The sequence below is a fragment of the Choristoneura fumiferana genome, chromosome 5 (assembly GCF_025370935.1).
Source record: "Choristoneura fumiferana chromosome 5, NRCan_CFum_1, whole genome shotgun sequence".
Classification (NCBI taxonomy): Eukaryota; Metazoa; Arthropoda; class Insecta; order Lepidoptera; family Tortricidae; genus Choristoneura; species Choristoneura fumiferana.
In genome coordinates, this window is record NC_133476.1 from 6040124 (window position 1) to 6061685 (window position 21562).

At 40.1% G+C, this 21562-nt stretch overlaps 1 protein-coding gene across 6 annotated transcripts in view; it reads right to left on the reverse strand.

Moving 5' to 3' along the window:
- SERCA (ATPase sarcoplasmic/endoplasmic reticulum Ca2+ transporting SERCA) overlaps nt 1–21562 on the reverse strand; it is a 32720-nt gene continuing 11158 nt past the window's right edge. For 3 of the 6 annotated variants that reach the window (XM_074087627.1, XM_074087628.1, XM_074087630.1), the window contains exons 2-11: nt 20699–20842; nt 10338–10355; nt 9300–9382; nt 7525–9215; nt 7244–7433; nt 6992–7139; nt 5927–6185; nt 5251–5395; nt 4606–4815; nt 1641–3862 (exon numbers count right to left, since the gene is read on the reverse strand). In XM_074087627.1, coding sequence (XP_073943728.1) covers nt 3659–3862; nt 4606–4815; nt 5251–5395; nt 5927–6185; nt 6992–7139; nt 7244–7433; nt 7525–9215; nt 9300–9382; nt 10338–10355; nt 20699–20816 — 3066 coding nt within the window. In that variant the 5' untranslated portion in view covers nt 20817–20842 and the 3' untranslated portion in view covers nt 1641–3658. Of the gene's footprint in view, nt 879–1640; nt 3863–4605; nt 4816–5250; nt 5396–5926; nt 6186–6991; nt 7140–7243; nt 7434–7524; nt 9216–9299; nt 9383–10337; nt 10356–20698; nt 20843–21222; nt 21401–21562 lie in introns of those variants that run through there. The other 3 variants (XM_074087631.1, XM_074087633.1, XM_074087629.1) reach the window with 3 other exon arrangements.

The window sequence follows — 21562 nt, forward strand, 5'->3', positions numbered from 1 at the left end:
TTGGTTTTATAACGATTTATTGTACAAAACAATAATACATTAAAATGTACAGGTATGTTTAAATTTTGGACTTAATTACGTCCATCAAACACTGGACAAATGTATAACCCTTCCCAGACAGCATATTGCTCGTCGAGCTCCCAGCACTAATAGACGAACATAGACTTGGCTCTAGATAAGCAAACTAGGTTAAAAGATAATAAAAATATAACAATAAATTAATAATGAGAATGCTGTCAACTTAAGTACACATCGTCTATCACAATGCTGTTGTCGACGGGCACCATGTGGTCTTTAATTATAGAACGACGTAATTTAACAAATTGAATAAACCTCCTAAGCATACTGTATAGTATATACACATTATGAACAACATAAGTCCTCTCTGATGAAGTAGATCGCACTGGTGACGTGATGTGTCCACCGCACGCCCGCTCGCCGCTCGCCGCCCGCCGTCGTCCCTACTCTACCTAGCCTAGCGTCGCCGGTAGCAGAGTGGCCGAATGTCACGCCTAGCGACGACCACTTACACACATCTAAAAGCCAATCTGTTATTACATCGGGAGACGAGAGCGGTAGAAGTAGCAGAGAGAAGCGGGTGAGGTATTTTTGAATTGGTGGCGTTTACCACTTGTCAACGACTTGCTCGTTCACTGCAAAACAACGTTAGCGTTAGTTTAGTGTGCGCTCGGACGAGGGACGGCGTCCGAACTTACGTGACTTAAGGTTTTAATGCAGAGATCACAACCGTGTTGAATTTAACTTTAAATGTGTAGTTTCACTGCGGGATCACAACAAACAATGAGTGTTCATGGAATTTGTGCGTGCAGTGGTGCTGCGGCGGCGTCAGGGCGCTTACATCTTCCACTGTGGCTGGGCTGGGGGCAGACAACACGACGTTAGTGCATGCGGGGTGCAGACGGGACAGGGACGACACAACACGGCGCGCGGGGATTACCCTCTCTCGCGCGCCTAAAAGTTTTGCAATTGTACCCACACATAGGCACCAGGAACCACGATCATTGTGTACTCAAAGAATAAGAGCTCTGATTTTTCCATCGGCCTTGAGGGAAATTGAAAGAATTAGTCTTTTGGAAAGATTGAATAGGTAACACAAGTTACATAATGTTCAATACATTTTTAAAAAGAGAAACACTAAAGAGCAATCCTTGGACGTGCTATCATTTATACGCAGTTTGGCTAGACAATCGTAAACAATCATTAGGAGGCCCACACGTTTGACAACGCCTGCAAAGGCACAGGACTCCTGTCTAATTCTATAATATGCCTGCGTCCTGTGTTTTTGTCGAAGCTTGCTCAACATGTGGCATCAAACGTTTGTGAAACAAAACTGCGACTTGAAATGATGTGACGTCCCGTTACTGCTCTTTGATGTGCTTGTTGGAATACTAAAAATACCAATTGATTTTTGAATAAACCTTTTGAGCCAATAAGCAATTTTCACACGCTTTGCAAAACTTTTAGTAACTAAAACACAGGTTAGACGATAACACAACATAAGTTATTTCTAGTGATGTTAAGGTTTGGTGTTCTCTATTGTTCAAGTTGGGTTTACTCAGAGAATAGCACAAGGAATAAAATTATAAGGGATGACAATCTAAGAGGAAAATAATTCAAAGTTTAATTCTCGACAATTTTTAATCAATGTAAAATATGTATAAACAACTGTACATTTAAGTTAATAAGTTATTTAGTTTGTGGAACTGTTGGTGGTTGGGGCAGTTTGCAGGCAGGCAGGGGCATGCCTTTGGTGCAGTGTACAGTATGTGTATCAAATTCAATGGTTGGTTGTTGGTCTCTTACCTCATAATCATAGTGTTGAAGTACTTCAGTAACAATATCATATCAGTAGTAGTTATAATTTCACACCAAACTGCACTCGTTTTAATTCGCATATATACCATGCAATGTACACACATGCAATATTTGATTATACTAGTAGAATGTATAAATATATTTATGTACGTACGGACCTTGTACCATAACATAAATTTTGATTCTTCTTTGAAAAACTTAAAGTAGTATTATGTCTTGCAAGAAATCGAATTTGATATAAAACAACTTAAATTACATTTTTTGTATAAACGTAAAATATAAAGTACCAAATTGAACTACCTTAGCATCAAACGTTCGTACATACATTTACTACACTGCTTTATTTTTTATTCAATATTAATTTGTAATAACTCCGTCATAAATATATAGAGGTTGGACACGTAAAACGTTATTATTAAAAAAAAAACTTTCAAAAATGGATCAAATAAGGCCGCTTGAGGACGTCAGTTGTTTCACCGGATAACAAACCGTTTTTTGACGGACTTGCGGTGTTGTATGGCTAAGTCGCCATACAGTGTCCTGTGCATGTGCACACATTCATTGTAAGCCATACAACACCGCAAGTCCGGCAAAAAAAAAAAAACGGTCCGTTGTCCGGTGAAAATAACGGACGTCTACAAGCGGCCTAAGTTATCACAAATTAGGATATCAAATAATAACGTCAGCTTGTTTATCTTGGGGTGATAACTGGATGAAAATAGTCGTCACCTGTCTTTAGCTCTGACATGCAATGGAAGAGTGGAACCAGCACTCATATTGAGATATCTCTATTAGGTACTTGGTGACAGAGCAAGACAAATGTAGCAGTTCTTGTCATCGTGTTATCTCTCCTAGGACAACTGTGTTAGGTTAAATGGAACATTACACATTCTCGTTATCAGGGTTACAACATCAGCGACAAAATGCTTTCTGGAAAATCAGGAAATAAGAATAAATGCATTAATGAATGTTAACAAGCCAGTACAGATGAAAGGACAGAGATTTCTTTGCACGAATATACTTTCCCCTGGAGCACATAAATTTTAACCATGTCCGTAAAACTAAACTTACAATAAATTACGCTAAGCTAACAATGCACATTACTATATTATAGTAAGGTTTATAATATGTCTGCAGTCCACAAGGACAAGGTACTGAACCGTGTGCGAGTTCATAAGTAATTTTCAAAAAGGAGCTTCCTTAAACAGTATCAATCATCATCAAGTTATTATACACTCTAGTATTAAAATGCTAAAAAATCGTAACTCAAAAAATCAGTAACCCAATTTTTGGTGTTAACGTTTACATTTACAATGAAGATGTTCACAGCCACTTCACTACTTAAGAGGGGAGGAAAGTAATATAGTTGAACCTACGTGTATATGAGCTCCAAATGTTATTGTCTCGCACGTATAAAATGCGTAATCGCACCCGCTGCGACGTCTACACTAAGCAAGGCGCTGGCGCGCTTGCGTGCACTGGGACCACTTCACTCGTGCGGATTAGCATTCAGTCAAACCGAGGCCGAGGTTAGAACGGGTGCTGCGGTGAGCCGAGCTCAATGTCCATTGGTTCCGCAGAGGCACTCCGATGCGCTACCCACTTTAATACTAAACTATCGCTAATCATAATTTATCGCTAGCAATTACTTCAGGACCGGTAAACGGTACATTTAATTTTATTATCAACACAATGATAATCGGTTGCGAGGCGGACGCGATGCGCGTCGAGACGCTCGCTTCCGTATCGGTAAAACAGTGGGTGGCGCAGGATTCCGAAGGGTTACTGGTGCTAAAGGGCACGGCACACGGCACACGGGGCCTTATAGCGGGCCGTAAATGATAATTCCGAAGAAGACGGCCCACATGAGCACAATCCACTGCAGGCCGTCGAACCACGAGCCCTCACCGTCCGACACTTTGCGCGCCATGAACTTGAGCACTTCGTCCAGCAGCACGACCGGCACCGAGAACTTCATCACGGTCACCCACTCGTCCAGGGACAGCGGCGTCACTTGGAACACGGCCTGGAACACAAGGCCACACATACGCCACGGTTAGTACATGACAAGGGGTACCGTACCGGTTCAATATCGACCGCTTACTTTCTCAACCTCGTATCTGGTCACATTAAATTGCTTTAGAATCTTTATGTCAAGTGTGATAGTGTTGATTAATTCTATTCTATACAATTCGGGTAGATACAAGGTTGAGAAAGTTACATGTAATGTTCGATGACTGAGTTACTAAAACAAATTAAGATGATTGGTCATTTTTATATTATTACAATATTAGCTATGTCAATTTTAAATTCTGTTTGTATTTTATATCAACTTTCATATAACTAAGAACATTTCCAAGAACTTTTTAAAACGGGGATCATAGGCGTTTTCTCTTTCGCAGTAAAAACAATTTAGCTAGGGCGTTGGCTGCCAGCTGTCAGGCCCGAGACTTCTTCAGGTGCCGCAATCGCACATGGGCACCTGTCTAGTAAATTGTAAAAGTGGCAGTGAACATATCGAGAATATGTTTGGTTTGCAACCACTGCAACTCGTTTCGGCCCGACTCGACGCACCTTTTACGTAGAACTTTATCTATTCTAACCACAAATTTTGTTTAACGAGAATTGTAGGTACTACGAAGTGCAAAATTCGAACTTCGTATCTTGCCGTCCCGCCGACGCTAATATTATTTATTACGAGAGTGAAGAGGGACGGTACGATACGAACTTCGATTTTCGTAGTAGCACGGCCAAGTATTGGGTACTCACCGAGAGAACGTCAACGTAAAGGATGACGAAATGGAGTGTGAAGGAAAGAGCCATGGAGCCGACGAGCCACATGTTGGACCACGGGGGCATCGTGATCAGCGACTGGTTCTCAGACAGAGAGTTCATGGCGTTCAACATCTCGATGGTGACAAGCACGGACAGAGCCATCGTCATGGGATGGGGGTCCGTGAAGATCTTGCAGTCGATGCCCTGGACAGTAAGAGAATACGAGTGATAATTTAATTAAAAAAATGTAAGGTTGTCATGACATAAATAGTTACTGGCCGCTCGAAGCGGTTCGCTTCGTTGTTTCAGTGAGTGGTTTTTTTAGCAATACAAATGGCTAAACAATCGAGACCTGTATACCTTTAAAAAAAGCTTCTTATAAATATATATTGCTATATATGAAACCATAACAATATGAATCAATTTCACAACATGATTGAATTTTTACTTTCTAGTAGAGTAGTTATTTTGCAAACGTATTTTTCTATAAAAATAACTGGCATGATCGTTTAGTTATTCATTCATTTTTATTGCTAAAAAGCAAAGTATACGGAAGGCTAGTATCGTTTAATGATTACATTATTCGATAAAAAGAAAATTACAATCTTATTGTATTCAAAAGTGCTTAAATGTATGTACCTTGAAGTCTTCACCGCCACCAAGGCACTGCAGATGGTGGGTAAGCTGCCAGTAGGTCATCTGAGGTCCGAAGGGAGAGTACATGAACCACCAGGACGCGGCACCAACGGTCGCAGCACCGACGTAGCCACCGATAGCCATGTACCTGTTACAATATGTTTGAGTCAGCAACATAAAGAATATTACTAACTTTTTCGGCACCCTTTAAGCCTCGGTCTTAAAACATTCAGTTTCTAATTATTGCGATCTCGATCGCCTAGACATTGTATTATGGTTACAACATTACATTGCAATGCATTGGCATTTACAAGGGCGGATTTCCTAACAGGGATAGGGCTGTTGCCCTGAGGTTAGTTAAACTTGGTTGTATTTTTTTCTGAGTCACGCCCTTTGCGAACTTACACGTCGAAATTATGTACCTACGTAACGTAATGTAATTAATTATTGGGCGAGAGTAAACATAAGGTACATAAAGGGGAGGCCTACGTCCAACAGTGGACGTCCTACAGCTGATATGAGGATTTATATGATGACCCATAAATTCCGAAAATGTGCGCGCGCAAAAGCGTGTTCACGTTTCACAACCACATGTGTCATGAATGTTATCGTGAACTATATTCCCAAAAGGAAATAAATGCTAGGTGCTAGATAAAAAAAATGTCTAAGGGCAGCTCACCTGAAGAACAGCCATCCAGAGATGAGACCCTCATCAGCCTTGCGGGGGGGCTTGTCCATAATGTCAAGGTCAGGGGGGTTGAAGCCGAGGGCAGTGGCGGGCAGACCGTCAGTGACCAGGTTGACCCAGAGAAGCTGGACGGGGATCAGAGCCTCGGGGAGACCCAGGGCGGCGGTCAAGAAGATAGAGACGACTTCACCGACGTTGGATGAGATCAGGTAACGGATGAACTGTTTCATGTTGTTGTAGATGGCGCGACCTGGGGGATGATATAGTTTTAGATGTAATTTTTGGTTAGAGTATTTGGACGGATCCTGAAGTGTTGTTTATACGAGACGTAAATAATATCTCGATTTAGTCATTCATAGCATTGGGATTGTTTTCTAGATTTTTCGAAAATATCGAAGACTTGGATACTTGGATTGGATACTTAATAAATATATTTTTTATCATAACATCGGATTTCGTCGGTTTGGAAAGGAGAAGAAACATTCTAGTACTATCAAAACTTGATCAAATGCTTCTGCAGACAGTTGTGTTGGTGTTTAACGAGGTGCTCAAGCACTCCACTACAGAATCTCTCTGATGTATCTAGCTGACTGCACTTTGCGGAATTTCTTTGTTGTTTCCACATCAAAGGTTACAACGAGCTCTGGTTTAGTGTCAATAAAAACTACGTCTCTAACTTTTCTAAAGAAAAACCGAATTCAGGTGGTAATTAAGAGATAATTTAGAGTTGTTGAACAAAAGGCTGTAAAGTGCATTTTTAAAGGTTTAGAGTTTCTAAGCTGGTAAGTAAAAAGTCCATTAAAAAGTAACCTCCATCCTTACATCATTCATAAATATTAAATTCATAAATAAAGTGGTTGAACTGTTTGTTTATTGTGTCAAAAGCAGTTATCTTCAGGATACAACTGGCAAAAGAATTTGAACTGATTTTAAAAGTAGTTGATTACTATTTGAAAGATTTAATCAACATTTAAGACAAAGCTGTATTTTAGTAGCTGCATTTGAATACTGCAATAACTTTTGGCGGAAGAAGTGGTTTGTGGGTATGATATTTACCTTCCTCAACAGCGGCGACGATGGATGAGAAGTTGTCGTCGGCGAGCACCATCTCGGCGGCGGACTTAGCGACGGCGGTTCCGGAGCCCATGGCGATACCGATCTCGGCCTTCTTGAGCGCAGGGGCGTCGTTCACACCGTCACCAGTCTGAGGAAATGTTCACGTCACTTTGGTACGAATGACTAGATGTAAGGACGTAACAAGACGCATTCAAGAAAAAAAAAAACAAATCGAGATGTTCATGAACTCACCATAGCGGAGATTTCGTTCATGCTCTGAAGGAATTCAACGATCTTGGACTTGTGGGCGGGCTCCACGCGGGAGAACAGGCGGGCGCGGGCCACAGCGGCGCGCTGCTCAGACAGGGGCAGGTCGTCGAACTCGCGACCGGAGTAGGATTTTCCGGTGGTGTCCTCGTCCTCAGTGAACACGCCAATACGCCTGGAAAATTAACATGTAGTTTTAGTAAGTTGGAAAAGTTTTGGGGCTCCATAGTAGGTACCTCTAATTGACGATAGAACATGTAACCCACCTGCAGATAGCCTCAGCGGTAGCCTTGTTGTCGCCAGTGATGACAATGACGCGGATGCCGGCGGCGCGGCAACGCACGATGGAGTCGAACACTTCCTTACGGGGAGGGTCAAGCATGCCCACGACGCCGACGAAAGTAAGATTGACTTCGTAGGTGTAGAACTTGGTGGAGTCACCGAGGTCCATGTCTTCGGGCTTCATCGGGCTGTCGGAGGTGGCGAGGGCCAGGCAACGCAGCGTGTCGCGGCCGGTACCGTAGGTGCGGGTCAGCTCCAGGATGCGGTTCTTCAGTGTCGCGGTCAGGGGAACCTTGGCGGTACCGACACGAGCGTGCGTGCAACGTTCAAGCACACCCTCGGGCGCGCCCTTCACGAACAGCTTGGGACCGTTACCGAGACGAGAGGGCTTCAGCGGGGTGCAGTACGAGGACATAGATTTCCTGTCACGAGAGAACTCCAGGGTGAACTCCTTCTTCCACTTGGTCTCGATCTCCTGGCGGACGACGATGGCGGTGGAGCGGCGGTCGAGGCCGGTCTTGGATACGTTGAAGGGGTTCATCTTCTCGGCGAGTACGATAAGGGCGGTCTCGGTGGCTTCGCCGACCTTCTCGAAGGCCTGCTTGAACTCGTTGAAGTCAATGGCGGAGTCGTTGCACATGACGCAGATGGTTCCGATCTCGTGGAGAGCGTCGAACTCGGAAGCCTTGATCTTCTGGCCCTTCAGGTAGACGTCGCCGATGGGTTCGTAGGTGGAGCCGGTAATCTCGAACTCAAGGAAGTTGCTGTCGCTACCCTCGACCTTCTCGAAGATGAACATGCGCGAAACCGACATTTGGTTGGTGGTCAGGGTACCGGTCTTGTCGGAGCAGATGACGGAGGTGCAACCTAGGGTCTCCACGGAGGGCAGTGACCTGACGATAGCGTTCTTCTTAGCCATGCGCCTGGTGCCCAGAGCGAGACAGGTGGTGATCACGGCGGGCAAACCCTCGGGGATGGCAGCGACAGCCAGAGCGACGGCAATTTTGAAATAGTAGACGGCACCCTTGATCCAGCTTCCACCGTGAGCGGGGTCGTTGAAGTGACCTATGTTAATGGCCCAGACGGCAACGCAAATGACGGAGATGACCTTAGACAGCTGTTCACCGAATTCGTCGAGTTTTTGCTGCAGAGGGGTCTTGATCTCCTCAGTCTCGGACATTTCGGTTCTGATTTTACCGATGGCAGTGTTGAGGCCGGTTCCGATGACAATACCACGGGCTTTGCCAGCGGCGACATTGGTGCCGGAGAAGAGAATGTTCTTCTTGTCCTGGTTGACGGCGCGAGGGTCGGGGATGGAGTCTGTGTGTTTGATGACGGAGACAGACTCACCGGTCAGGATGGACTGATCGATACGGATTGTGGTCGAGTAGATCTTGATCAGGCGGATGTCAGCGGGGATCTTGTCGCCGACGGACACCTCAACAACGTCGCCGGGAACGATTTCTCTCGCTCGTACCTTTTGTACGCCTGATTTGTCCCCTCTGACTACTTTACCCATCTCGGGTTCGTATTCTTTTAACGCTTCGATGGCAGATTCGGCATTTCTTTCCTGCCATACTCCCACTATAGCGTTCGCAATAAGAATAAGTAAAATAACGAATGGTTCCACGAAGGCTGTAAAAGCATCCTCGTGTTCCTCAAATAAAGCTAATACCTGGAAAAAATAACATAAATCGGTAAATTGTTAGGACATATCTAGAAAATAACGATTCATTATTTTTTATTAATTAATACTTACGAAGGAAATAATAGCAGCTAACAACAAAATCTTGACTAACAGATCATCGAACTGTTCCAGGACTAACTGCCATATACTTTTGCCTGTAAAATAAAACATTCAAAAAATTCAGAACCATAACTTTTTGCGAATAACTGAACTTTAAATAAAAAAGCTCATATCTTAAAATCGATGATGTTGAAGAACACGTATTAACTGTGCTTCAAGGTTCATTTTAGTTTACACAACGAGTTGAGATACGCGCTTTTTCAAAATATGTAGTGACAATATAGGTAGTGTTCTTCCTAATACTTCGAGACAGCAAAAGAGTTTTAGAGTGGACACTAGGGGACCATTGATACAGTGCCATCGGCAAAAGGGAACGAGGTCGAGTCGAGATTCGTGATACAACGGGAAAAATACTCTTGTGTTTTCAGTGAGAAGCATTTTTTTCGATATGCTATTGGGTTACGGAAATCTCCTAATAACAACGGTCCTTGTTTCTCATGAAATTAGAACAAAGCTCGATTCAACATGAAAGATTGGGATGTTCTTAGCAGATCATTTATTGATTTTTACATCAGACTCTATGATCAGCTACTGTAATCTAATTTTTAGTGCCTATAAAACGAGTGAATCAGTTGAGCTCCTCGCTTATTAATAATTTCCGACTTTTCTAGTACGAGCAGAGTCGTTAGATGTATTTTTGCAAATGCGATAACTTGAAGCATCTCGCTCTCGATCTCCGTTTGTATTCTAGCTAAGCGGCGGGGCAGTGTATATTACGTTCCTAATAGGGTTTGAAGGTTATGAGGTAAACAAAATTTCTCTCCACGCCCTTGACACACTTTTGCATGAAGTCAGTAGTATGAATTACAACTTAAGCATGTTACTACCTCAGTTCAGTAAAGTATTATAGTAAATAACTTGAGTTTCTACTATATTTGTATTACAAATAATGGGTCGCGTCGCGTGTCATTGAATATTCACTTCGAGTAACGTTCCTTTAAAAGCGTCTAAACTAAAGTACATGTTTTGTTTGCGTTGTCTCGTGCTTACCTTCCTCGGTGGGAAGTTCTGAAAAGAGGGAAAGAACATAATTAGAACTTTGAATATAACATCAAAGGAGTAAATTTAACAGACGATAAACCAGTCAGAGCAGGCATGCGATCTATCTCGGTAGTTACGATCGTACATAAATACATTTGGGTAGAGGTATGCATAGCTAGCGGCGGCACCGCGGCCGGCGGCAAAGCGGCTCTATCGATGGCTGATGGGCATGGTGTAGTGTAGTGGCCGTGACGTCAATGCCTGCACGCCGCGCTCGCAGCCGGTCGCGCTGATAGCACCCTCCTCGCCTCCGTATCAGCTAACCCAAACAGGTTACTAATGCGATACTAAACTACGCAGGTATCGCTGATTCGCTGAATAAATAAAACGCCAGATTCGCTAATAAAGGTCGTGCCGACTGACATTTCTTGGACATCAACTGAATTTATTTAGAGAAAGGAATTCGAATGCAGGTTTAGCCCGTTTGCACCGAGGTAGTGTTACTTACAACTTAGCTGTCGTTTCTTTGGTGGGATTGACATTATTACAGTATGTGAGATCTAAGGCTAGTGACCTGTGCACTGACCTCGTTACGTAAACTTCAACGTCATCACTATATGTTTTGAATCTAATTTAGTCCACAACCTAATGAATTACAACATGAATCGTGTGACGTTTTTTTCAGATGCCCCGTAAATGAAAGACGTAGCTAATCAAAATAGTATCGCTGTATTTGCGCTTTATAGTATTCGCAAGGTCGCGTATGAATACAAATTAATTTTGCGACACATACGTGTTAATCTCAAGCGATGTTATGCTGCTCAATCTGGCAATGTGTGCTAAGTCAATCGTGGGCTCTATTTGCGTACGCTGAGCTCGCTGGCCGCCAGAGCCGCTATGGCAGCACCGCGCCGAGACTAATGTAAGCAATTAGTCAACACGTCGATAACACAGAGCTAGTATCTAGACATTAGCGAGCGACCGATAAAAGTTGCGCGATGTCACAATAGCTAGACAGACAACGGAGACTTTACGTTTCCTAAAGGCTTATGGTCGAATCGCGCACGTGCCTTGCCTAACGATTTATCGATCCAACGAGACCAATATACAATAGCGCAATTTAACTATCCACTATAAAGGCCGCTCCATAATCTTGCATATGGAAATAAATATTAATAAATATAAGTACCGTAGAGGTCGTTAACTTGTTTTTTAAACTTTATCTTTCTCGGATTTAATGATCACCGGGTTGAGGTTGCGCGGTAGATTTTAGCTACATGATAAATTTGGAACAGGCGAGCGGGTCGCATAATAAACTACCCTGTTTGTTAGCCTTTATGTGTAAGTATAGCTTGCGTTGTTTCGGTGAGAACACCATTCATTGTCTTTGGGTGTGCCACGCACGCTACAACAAAGACTAGGTCACTGTCTTCTTCTTTGTCGTGATTCTCTTTGTAATCTATTTTATGCAGTAATGCGGAAAATTTAACATTAGCATTGAAATTATACGATAGCGTGATGGGAAAAGGCGCTCTGTTTAGCGACATGCCACAGGTGGCGCGTGCCGTGGCGACCTTCGATCCAATTGAAGTTGTTGGTAGCTGAACGTGCAACAGGCGGCAGTCCTGCACTCCCATTGATCAATCTAGCGGAAAGGGGTTTAATTGGCTTGCTTTTAAATTCGAGTACGTGGACAATAAAAAGGATTAAGTCGGTATATAAAGACAACGACAGAGCAAACCTACGTGTTAAAATCTCTACGGGAAGACACAGAATTCGTATGATGATTATATAAACATTAACAAAGTAAAGAGACGCGATGGAAATGAGCTCTAATATGACGTAGCGGGCGAAGACAAAACAATCCAACCTTGTTGCTCTAGTAGTAGACTAGCCTTTAGTAAACAAGCTATAAACAAAACTATTCACAATACTGTTTTTTACTGGTAAGGAAAACGTGTACCTATTAATTATTTTTAATTAGTTTACTTCAATTCAAGGTGTTACTATCAGAAGACCTTTGGGATTAACTTGCAAACAGTGCGTCGTCTTGTGTAAGAATGTGAAAGCTTCAGCATTCACAGGCAGTTCCGATGTTTAACAATCACGTAGCCGTTATCTTGTTTAAGAAAAGGTGAAAGTGCTTCACAACGGTACAAAAAAGTTTTAGCGCAGACACCAAACAAGTAATCGAAAAATGAAATCATTACATAAGTATGATTTGATAATGTGTCGTATAGGCGACAAAACTTCTGACGTTAGAGTATGAATAAAGCGTAGCAAATTAGATTTACTGACCTAATTAGCACAGCCGTTGAGTGAATCATATAAACATTGCTTTGCGAATATTTGGAGCGAAAATATTAAGAAATAAAAAATTTACTACGAGGATAGTTTACTTTATAAATAAAGAAGTTCATGTGTATTGTATGATAAATATGGACCAAACTATGGACCGAGCTCGTGGTTCGCGCGTCAGCTGAAGATCGTAGACGCCACCCGCCAACGTAGACTGTCCAAAATAAACCGCCCGCTGAACGTTTATAATATTTCAGTCTAGGCACTCTCGAGGCAGGCTACCGCATCTTTCAGGAATAAAATTCTGATGCTTTCCCATGTCATATTATGCAAATTCCATGCGCATTATATCGTAATTTTCCATTTTCAAGCAAATGATGCTCGCTTACTTTTGGTTAACAAAGTCGTGCAGTGTAGTCATTTGTATCTACGTTAGTTAAAGCGGGTTTGATTTTGATGGTTTTGTCATTCGATAATTTCTAAACGGACTGTCGACGTTTAATATATGTTTATGGAGCGTTGCAGCACTACATAAAAATTTAAATTACAGTGGGACTTTATCTGTTTGCTGAAAGGCATACATATGTAGAAGCATGCACTAATACGTTTAGTGTTGCGAGGTCGAGTTAGTCTTATCTCAGCATGAGTTATATAGATTTCCATATACAGCCCTAGGTAATTCAAATTCCTTGGGTTTAAGTAAATGTCAAGATATTAAAATTAAAACAAATATACAATCATAATCAGTCAAATGAACCGCCCCGCGTCATACCTGGTGCAAAGGTGCCCAATACACTCGCGTTTTAAGTTGATAATAATGTTGAGAAAAACACTACAATGACACGCAGGAACTAATTTTTGTAATGAGGTGTTTCTATCACATTCGACGTTGGTTGGTATCGGAAGTCTGTCTGTATCTCATGAGTGTAGTCTATGAGTTCCGAGACATAATACACTTTAGTGATATGATAATCTAGATTACACGGATATGTGTCAGAATAGAAAACAGCTAACAACGCCATTGAACAGTGGAAGTTCGCACGTGAAGATAACGCAGCAAGGACGAAACTATTTCGTATTTAGTTAAACTTGATAATTAGCGCAATAAATGAAATTATTAGGGAAGAAATACATAAAATGTATATATTTATCCATCTTAATCATTCATGAGTTTCATGACATAATTCATACTGTATTATTTTATTATGCTCTCCAGTAATTTGGTAAGTCCTTGAAACTTCAGTCAAGTAAAGCGTTAGGTACATAGTACATTATATGCTCACTCAAAATTAATAAGGCTCCCACTAGTTACTCTAGCATTATTAAATCAGCGTAACGCAAATTGTGCATTACATTTAGCACTTTGAAGTGTAATATATTAACTAGTATTAGATTTGCGTCAAATTCTATTCTCGGTTAACATTTTCCGTATTGTGACGGAACTTCAAGCGGAGTGACGCGTAGTTTATGCTGTGTGGTCAGTAGAAAAATAATCTGCGTGCTGGCTGTACGATGGCAGACGCGAGTAAATAAACAAGCTCTTTGAGAATCATTTGCCGAGTGCCGGCTAAGTGCGCGGTGAATATTTTACGTGTTTATACAAAAGTAAGACTCAGAAACATGATGTTTACCAATTTAATTTACATAAGTATTGTCTCAATTTAATTAGTTTCAAGAGGGGCAAGCCCAGTTTAGACTTGCAAGAAAATGGTGCAGATTGTATTACATTGCGACGTCGTTAAGGGAAGAAGTCGTTGAAGTGGTCAATTGAGCAATGTAATGCTACGGATGGAACTAGGCTTTATATACCTATTTTAGTGGGTTTGTTTGTGGCTTTAAGACTAGATTGCAATACAATCCTTATTCAATTAAATGAGGTAGTTTGCTAGCGTTGTAGCGTTGTTTGTTGAAATTACTACAAAGATTTCAAATATATATATTTTTGAATTCCCCGAAATATTACTAAGACCATTTTTTTTGGAAACTTATTCAGTACAGCCAAGTGCTAAGATATCAACACGGCTAAAGTTACAAAAATATGTATACACGACTTTATGCACTTAATATTAAGGTCGTGTAGATACATGTACATATTTTTGTCACTTTGGCCGTGTCGATATCTTTGCCCTTGACGGTACCTAAGCGAAGAATTTTTTAGACATGATTTTATTGGGGAAGTGTGTCACAATAAACGACCCCCACTTTATTAATAGGTGTGAGGGCGAGGGTCGTTGGGCTACGCCTGAAAGCACCGGCTTCGTGCCTCGGTGCCCCACACGCACCGCTGGCGACTGTGCCCTCATCAACCACTCTGCAGCCTATTTATAAAAACTGACGTGCCAGTGCCAGGCTGCAACTCTATTGCTACCAAGCTCGTTTCGCGTCTATCATCTCTAACTAGGGTTGCCAGGTCCTCAAACGTAATAGCCGGACAGACCAGCCAGTTTGGCCGGACTTTTGGGCAAAAAAGCCGGACGCCCCATTATAAAGGACTACCTTATGCTCGAAGCTTCGAACGCGTCAAAAAAAATTTTTTTTTCCTTATAAATAGTAGCCTATGTACTTCCCACAGTTATAAACTCTATACCAAATTTCATCTTAATCGGTTCAGTAGTTAAAGCGTGAAGAAGTAACAGGCAGGTAGACCGACAGACTGACAGACTTGAGTTACTTTTGCATTTATAACATTAAGTAGGGATTTTGTGTCTTAGTTTACCTATATATGACAAAAAAAATGTATGTAATGTCTACGGTTATTATCATTTTAATGAACTATACTATAGTCGCTGGTCAGTTGTAAAAAGCCTAATAAAAGCCGGACAGGCCGGACACCGTTTAATTTGGTCGGACAAGCATTGAAAAAGCCTATGTCCGGCTTTATCCGGACGCCTGGCAACCCTACCTCTAACTAGCGCATTCACCGTGTGTTTAGATAAATGATCTATTTATTACCACTTCAACGTAGGTCGTCGTAGGACGAAGGTTGTCCAGCAGCGCGAAGGATAATCGAACCGAATAAACTTGAATCTCATTTAATGAAGATAAACTTATGAATGTAGCTGAAGGAGTAAAAACAAAGGCACGGCTTTAATTTATGCAAATATTTCGGTGTTGCAATTACGTACGATAAATACAGTTTGTGTGCAACGTGCGCAATGAACTCGTCTGATGTTTTACAGTAGGATTAATTGTGATAGCAGAGAGATCTTGTAACTATTTTCTATTTATATGCGTTGTGAGTCAACTGAAGGTAAAATGGAACTCGAGAGTGCGAATAACCACCGTGTGATGAAAGTCTCTGGTTTGTATTCGCAAATTCACGAACGAAACATATGTTTATATTTCGCCATTCACACATTAAAATTTTTAAGTACTTAGGAATTTCTGTTACATTAGGTATCATTAAGGTTTCGATGTGCTATGTACTAAGCGCCATTTGTGTTCCGTATTTAGCTCTAGCTGTGAACTTGTCTCCTTAAAAAACGCATTAGTCGATCCATATCTCGCTATACTATAAATGTCCACTACGTGCAAAATCTCGTTGTGTAAAAAAATTATAACGCGCAAAACTAACTCAATATAATGGCCGCCTTCTACGGGACCCTAAAAAGTGTAACGAGCGGAAACGGAGGTAACGGACTGAACGAACCGGAGTGACAGCTCATGACTTCTAATTCAATGGAAGCTATGGAAACACATCGCCATAGTTCGCCTTTGCGAGTTAACCTTACTCCGCACCGAGTGCGCTCCGCTTGCAGTGGAAGATGGGCAAAGTTAGCAAATTCCTAGTACCTAGTAAGAATTAAGGAATGCAATACCGGGATACCAGGATCCCGCACTATTTTTGCGGGACCAGTCCCGCACATAAATCGAGTGGGATCCCGCGGGATTAGCGGGACTGCGCAACGGTAATCACCATGTGTTGTTCAGCACGCGGAAGCGCGCGAACTGATTCGGCTCAAGAAAGATTACAGCCAATGACGGACGGACGGGATCTTCAATTCGCCTACAACGCTTTATTAACAGTTGTACCCACAAGCGTTGAAGCAGAACGAGCGTTTTCTGCTGCTGGCTATCTGGCATGTAAAGCTAGGAGTCGTTTGGCAGACAAGACTATTAACATGCTATGTTTTATGCGCAGTTACTTTCTAAATAATGCCTAACTACCTGTTGTCTCTTTGTAATAATTTTCATTCTTTTAATGTCTCAATACATAACTTTGAATAATATTTTTTGTTTCATTTTTTAGTTCTAGATGCATTTATTTTATTATACAGGATTTCTCTATTTTCTCAATGAATTTCAGAAACATGCGGGATTCCGCAAGATACCTGGGTTAAAATGTTGTTGCGGGATTGTATTCCCTAGTAAGAATAGATAGTAATATTTTTCCGAAACGTGTGCTGCTGATGCCCGATTCTACTACTCAGTTTTGACGCATTTTTGAGATACATTTTTTATGCGACGTCTGCCTATTCAATTATTGGAATTATACCTTTATAGTTTTTGTGGTACTAGACGGGGCAATGAACTTTTAGGCAAAGTTAGGAGGCGGAAGGTATACTAACATCACGTCAGCAAACATAATGGTCTATGTTACAATTAGCGTAGCAAGGCGCTAGAGTCAATGGAATTTTTACTTAACATTGCTAGCATACAATCGAATGTTTCAGACTAACGCAAAAAAATATTCTCAGGCAAGGTTAGATAATGACACTTATTGCTTTTTCTGCCGATCGATATGATCATTATTCAATTGCTTTAAAATCAATGTTAAGGTAATTAGATTGGACAATTTACTTGAAACCAGTTTGTATTAACTTTCTGAACTGCTAAATTAATATGTGCCTAAAACCTTACCAATATAAATGCGAAAATATCTATTTGTGTCACTTCTTCATGCTTAGACCACTAAAGCGATTTAGATGAAATTTGGTATGAAGTTAGTTTGAAATCCTGGGAATACATAGGATAGTTTTATCCTGGAAAATTGCGTTTTCACGGGATAACGATAAATATTTTTTGGCAGAAAAGCTAGTTGACATTAAAAAACATTATTACAATATATATCAAATCAAGACTTATAGGCTGGGGGCAGATGGAGGTTCATTCAGATGAAGCAGAGCAAAAACGAGCAGTAAGGTAAAATTCAGCTTTCACCCTTCCCTTGTTACGGTTTTTGCTGTAGCTTTTTTCAAAACATGTAAAAATATCTTTTGAAAATTGTATGGCTTTGGGTCAAGGTGTACAACCAACAACAACAACAACCTGTGGACAGGCTCAGAGGGGTTACTTTGAAATTCGAAACGGAAATCAATAAAAACATGGTGTATAGAATGTTTCCCCGAAGCCATTCTGGGATTCATTTTTATTTTTAAAATGGTTGTCAATGCTGGTTGATTCACATTTACATTTGTGGAGTTGGCAGAGCATCAAGTAACCCTGACTGATAGATGAGCAAAGCAGCTAGATGCCAAATGAACAGATTTTTTAATAGCACTGTTGTACAAGTAACAGTTTTGCAGCATAGGTACTTTCGTTAAAACCCCACTTTAAGGTTGTGATATCAAACTTCTTAATAGAAGTAAAACATATACTTGGTTTGGATAGGTATTTAACTAAATGTAAACAAAACAACATCAATAAAATTGGTGTCTTAAATATTCAAATTCCCCCATTAAACTATCTAAACATTTACATTTCTGTATTGAAATACACTAGTCTAGTTTGTATTACATTACAATGATAGATAAGTAAAATGTATAAAATCCTTGATTTTACCAAATCTGGCAGCTGAAGTTTGTTTACATTTAGTTAAATACCTATCCAAACCAAGTATAATGGTAGGTAGTCAATTCACAAGAGCTGGCACAAATGAATTAATTAATTGAATGACATATATCACAAACCAATTAAATACAGGTTGATTCAATAAGCAATAATTGTGTTATAAAAAGTATTATGTACTTGTATACGAAATATTAGGAGGCTCCTGTATAAGAAGGGTACTCACAGTGACATTACTTTCATCCAATTCAACCAATGTACTATTTAATTGTAAATCACCCTATATACTACTTTTATAAACCAAAATTAATGTGAAGCATAAATTATACATCTGAGATCCCTATAGCATTTGTTCAGAGTATTTGAATGTTTTGTCTCAATATCCATACTCTTTAAAATCAGGGCTGGATTTAGAGGTCCACAGGCCTTGGGACAAAGGAGTGAAGGCCCCTAAGACAAAGAAAGGACTCTTTTGAAAGTGTCTCTAGTTGGGGCCTCTTATTCGTGGAGGACTTATTGTATTTTTCACCTATGATGTTCTGTGACGTTTCGAGTTTGACAGTTTTAGAGATGTACCATTTATCGAGTGAACTATCCATTTTTCCAAGAGTTATTAGTGCCTATTTTTGAAGAAGTTGCATTATATAAAAAAATATATATTTTTCCAGTTTTCCGCCCACGGATTCATTCGCGTGGAACATGTAAAGTCTGGTTTCATCAGCTAACAGAGATCGTTATCAGCGTGCAGTTTTCATAGCAAAGTATGGTCGGCAAACGAAAGTATTGTATATGCTAATCAATATGTTTAAATAAAACAAAAAATATAAATATAAAGCAGGCTAACTTTTTAAACACTGAGAACACCAATCAAAGTTTCAGATTTTAACTCTAGCAGGGGTAGATATTATTCAACAAATTGTATATTTATGGATAAGATAATTGATATAATATAAGTCACAGATATTCATTTAGGCTGAAGTGGAAGTCAGTCCCCTGTGAAGGGAACTGAGATAGCATCCACAAAGCCAACATGATCATCTGGGGTGTTCAAAGCCTCAACAAAGTAAGAAAAAACTAATTGGAAGTCAATGCGGCTAGAAAATGGTCAGTTACTTTCAATTTTGATTTAAACACATTACCACCAAAAACTAAAGTATGCATATACAATAATGACTTAATTAAAATTTGAAAAGATCTAATCCATTAACAATAAATGACTAAGTCATTTACATATTAACAGTATAATTTATAAGTAGCTGCCATCAAAGGTAAAAGTGGAAGGACAGAAGCGTCATAACTAAACAATGAGTATACTTGACAACATTTAAAAAAAACTTATGCTAACTTGGGCATTGCCTGCTACAGTCAAGGGCGATGATATCGACACGGCCAGTTACAAAATTATGTATACACGTCATTATGCTCTTAATATTAAGGCTGTGTATACATATTTTTGCAACTTTGGCCGTGCCAATATCTTTGCCCTTGATTGTACAGTAAAAAAATTAAGATAAGTTCCCAATCCACACTGGACCTGCATGGAAACTACGGCCCAAGCCTTCTCTTTCTGAGAGGAGGCCTGTGTCCAGCGGTGGGACATTATATAGGATAATGATGATAAATAATATGCTAAATAAGTTTTTGCTGCAAAGTGCATTGTTGTTTTAGTATAGGTATATACAGAAAACTGAGAGATAATATTTTTCAACAGCTTCAGTTTCCTTCTAGTTATAATAATAAATAATCCTCATCAATCAAAGATGATAAATGTTCAGCTTCACTGAACAATATTATCTAACTGTTCTGATAAAAAGTGGGATTTATTTAAGGTTCCCATAGTACATAATACATGTATATTATGGAGCACTATTCATAACTTCAATTGCTACCGGTCGTACATTAACTTCATGAATGGACAATTATTATTGACAAGTTATGAAGATATTGGAAAGTCTAGAAATTCTTGAAAGTATTAATTTTTATGCACAGTTTACGTGTATGTCCTTTGTGCAACCGCACAAGCTGAATAGTGTGACCGCAACCCTGAACCAAGGTAAACAACTGCAGAGAATGAGGCAAAGTAGAGTAACCAAGTAAGTCCAATAACTAACTCTACTACGAGTCGCACTCTGGTAACCTTAAAAGTCATATCTTAATACTGTTATTTTTTCAGTGAATGATTGAATAAAATTTGAGTTCAGATGTACAATTCATTTAAATTACATCCGGGCTCTGGCTGGTTTATTATGAATTAAGAAAGGCAAAGTTATAATATAGGTACTTACCATTGGGGCCATATTTTTCTTGGTTTCTTTTGATTTGGTCTGGGCTTAGACCTTTGTCAGGGTCTGTGCCAAAGTATCCTAGGACTTCGTCCACGGATTTCGAATGCGCGTCCTCCATGGTGAATTTCTACCGTGTCGTCAGTTCTAGAAAGAAAAAGAATTTAGGTTAGAAATGACTAGTCATCATCACCCTTAGAAGAATTGAGGTTATGTTAACATTCACAGGAGGAACTACTAAGTTCAAAAGACGATTTACATACATTTGTCATAGATATTCATTCTTAGTGTCAGTACGCAGTATTTAAAAAAATACAGTAAAACAATCCAGTAAATGGAACGTGCATATATAACTCCAACAATTGAGTTCCATTAAATTCACTTAGCAATGCCATTAGGTAGAAGTCCTAATATAGTTATTTTCCATATTATTATTACAATATTTGTAGTAAATAGGACAAGAAACCGAAACTATAACTAGAGATTTCCTGCATCGCAGGCACCGTTTTTCTGTTTGCACCACTCACCAAGAACTTTTCTTATTCATGAGAAATAGCTGTCATAAACAATGTTTCACTTAATTTAGGAAAGTGCGTGAGTCTTAATTTACAACGTAGCAACTATTGTATTTGTACTAATCTAATACTTTTCTCGTAAATATCATAAACCAGAAGAACACGTATCCAATGCAGCCGTCATTTTTTCCTAAACTGACGTCTAATGTGACGTTGTAAAAGTGGAGGACCGCGACGCCACCTATCATGAAAGTTGAGTCAAACGATAGTCCTATTATTCTGTATCAGCGTTTAAGCCTCAATAAAAAATGAAACATCGTGAAAAACCCTCTAAAAAACAAATAATTAAATA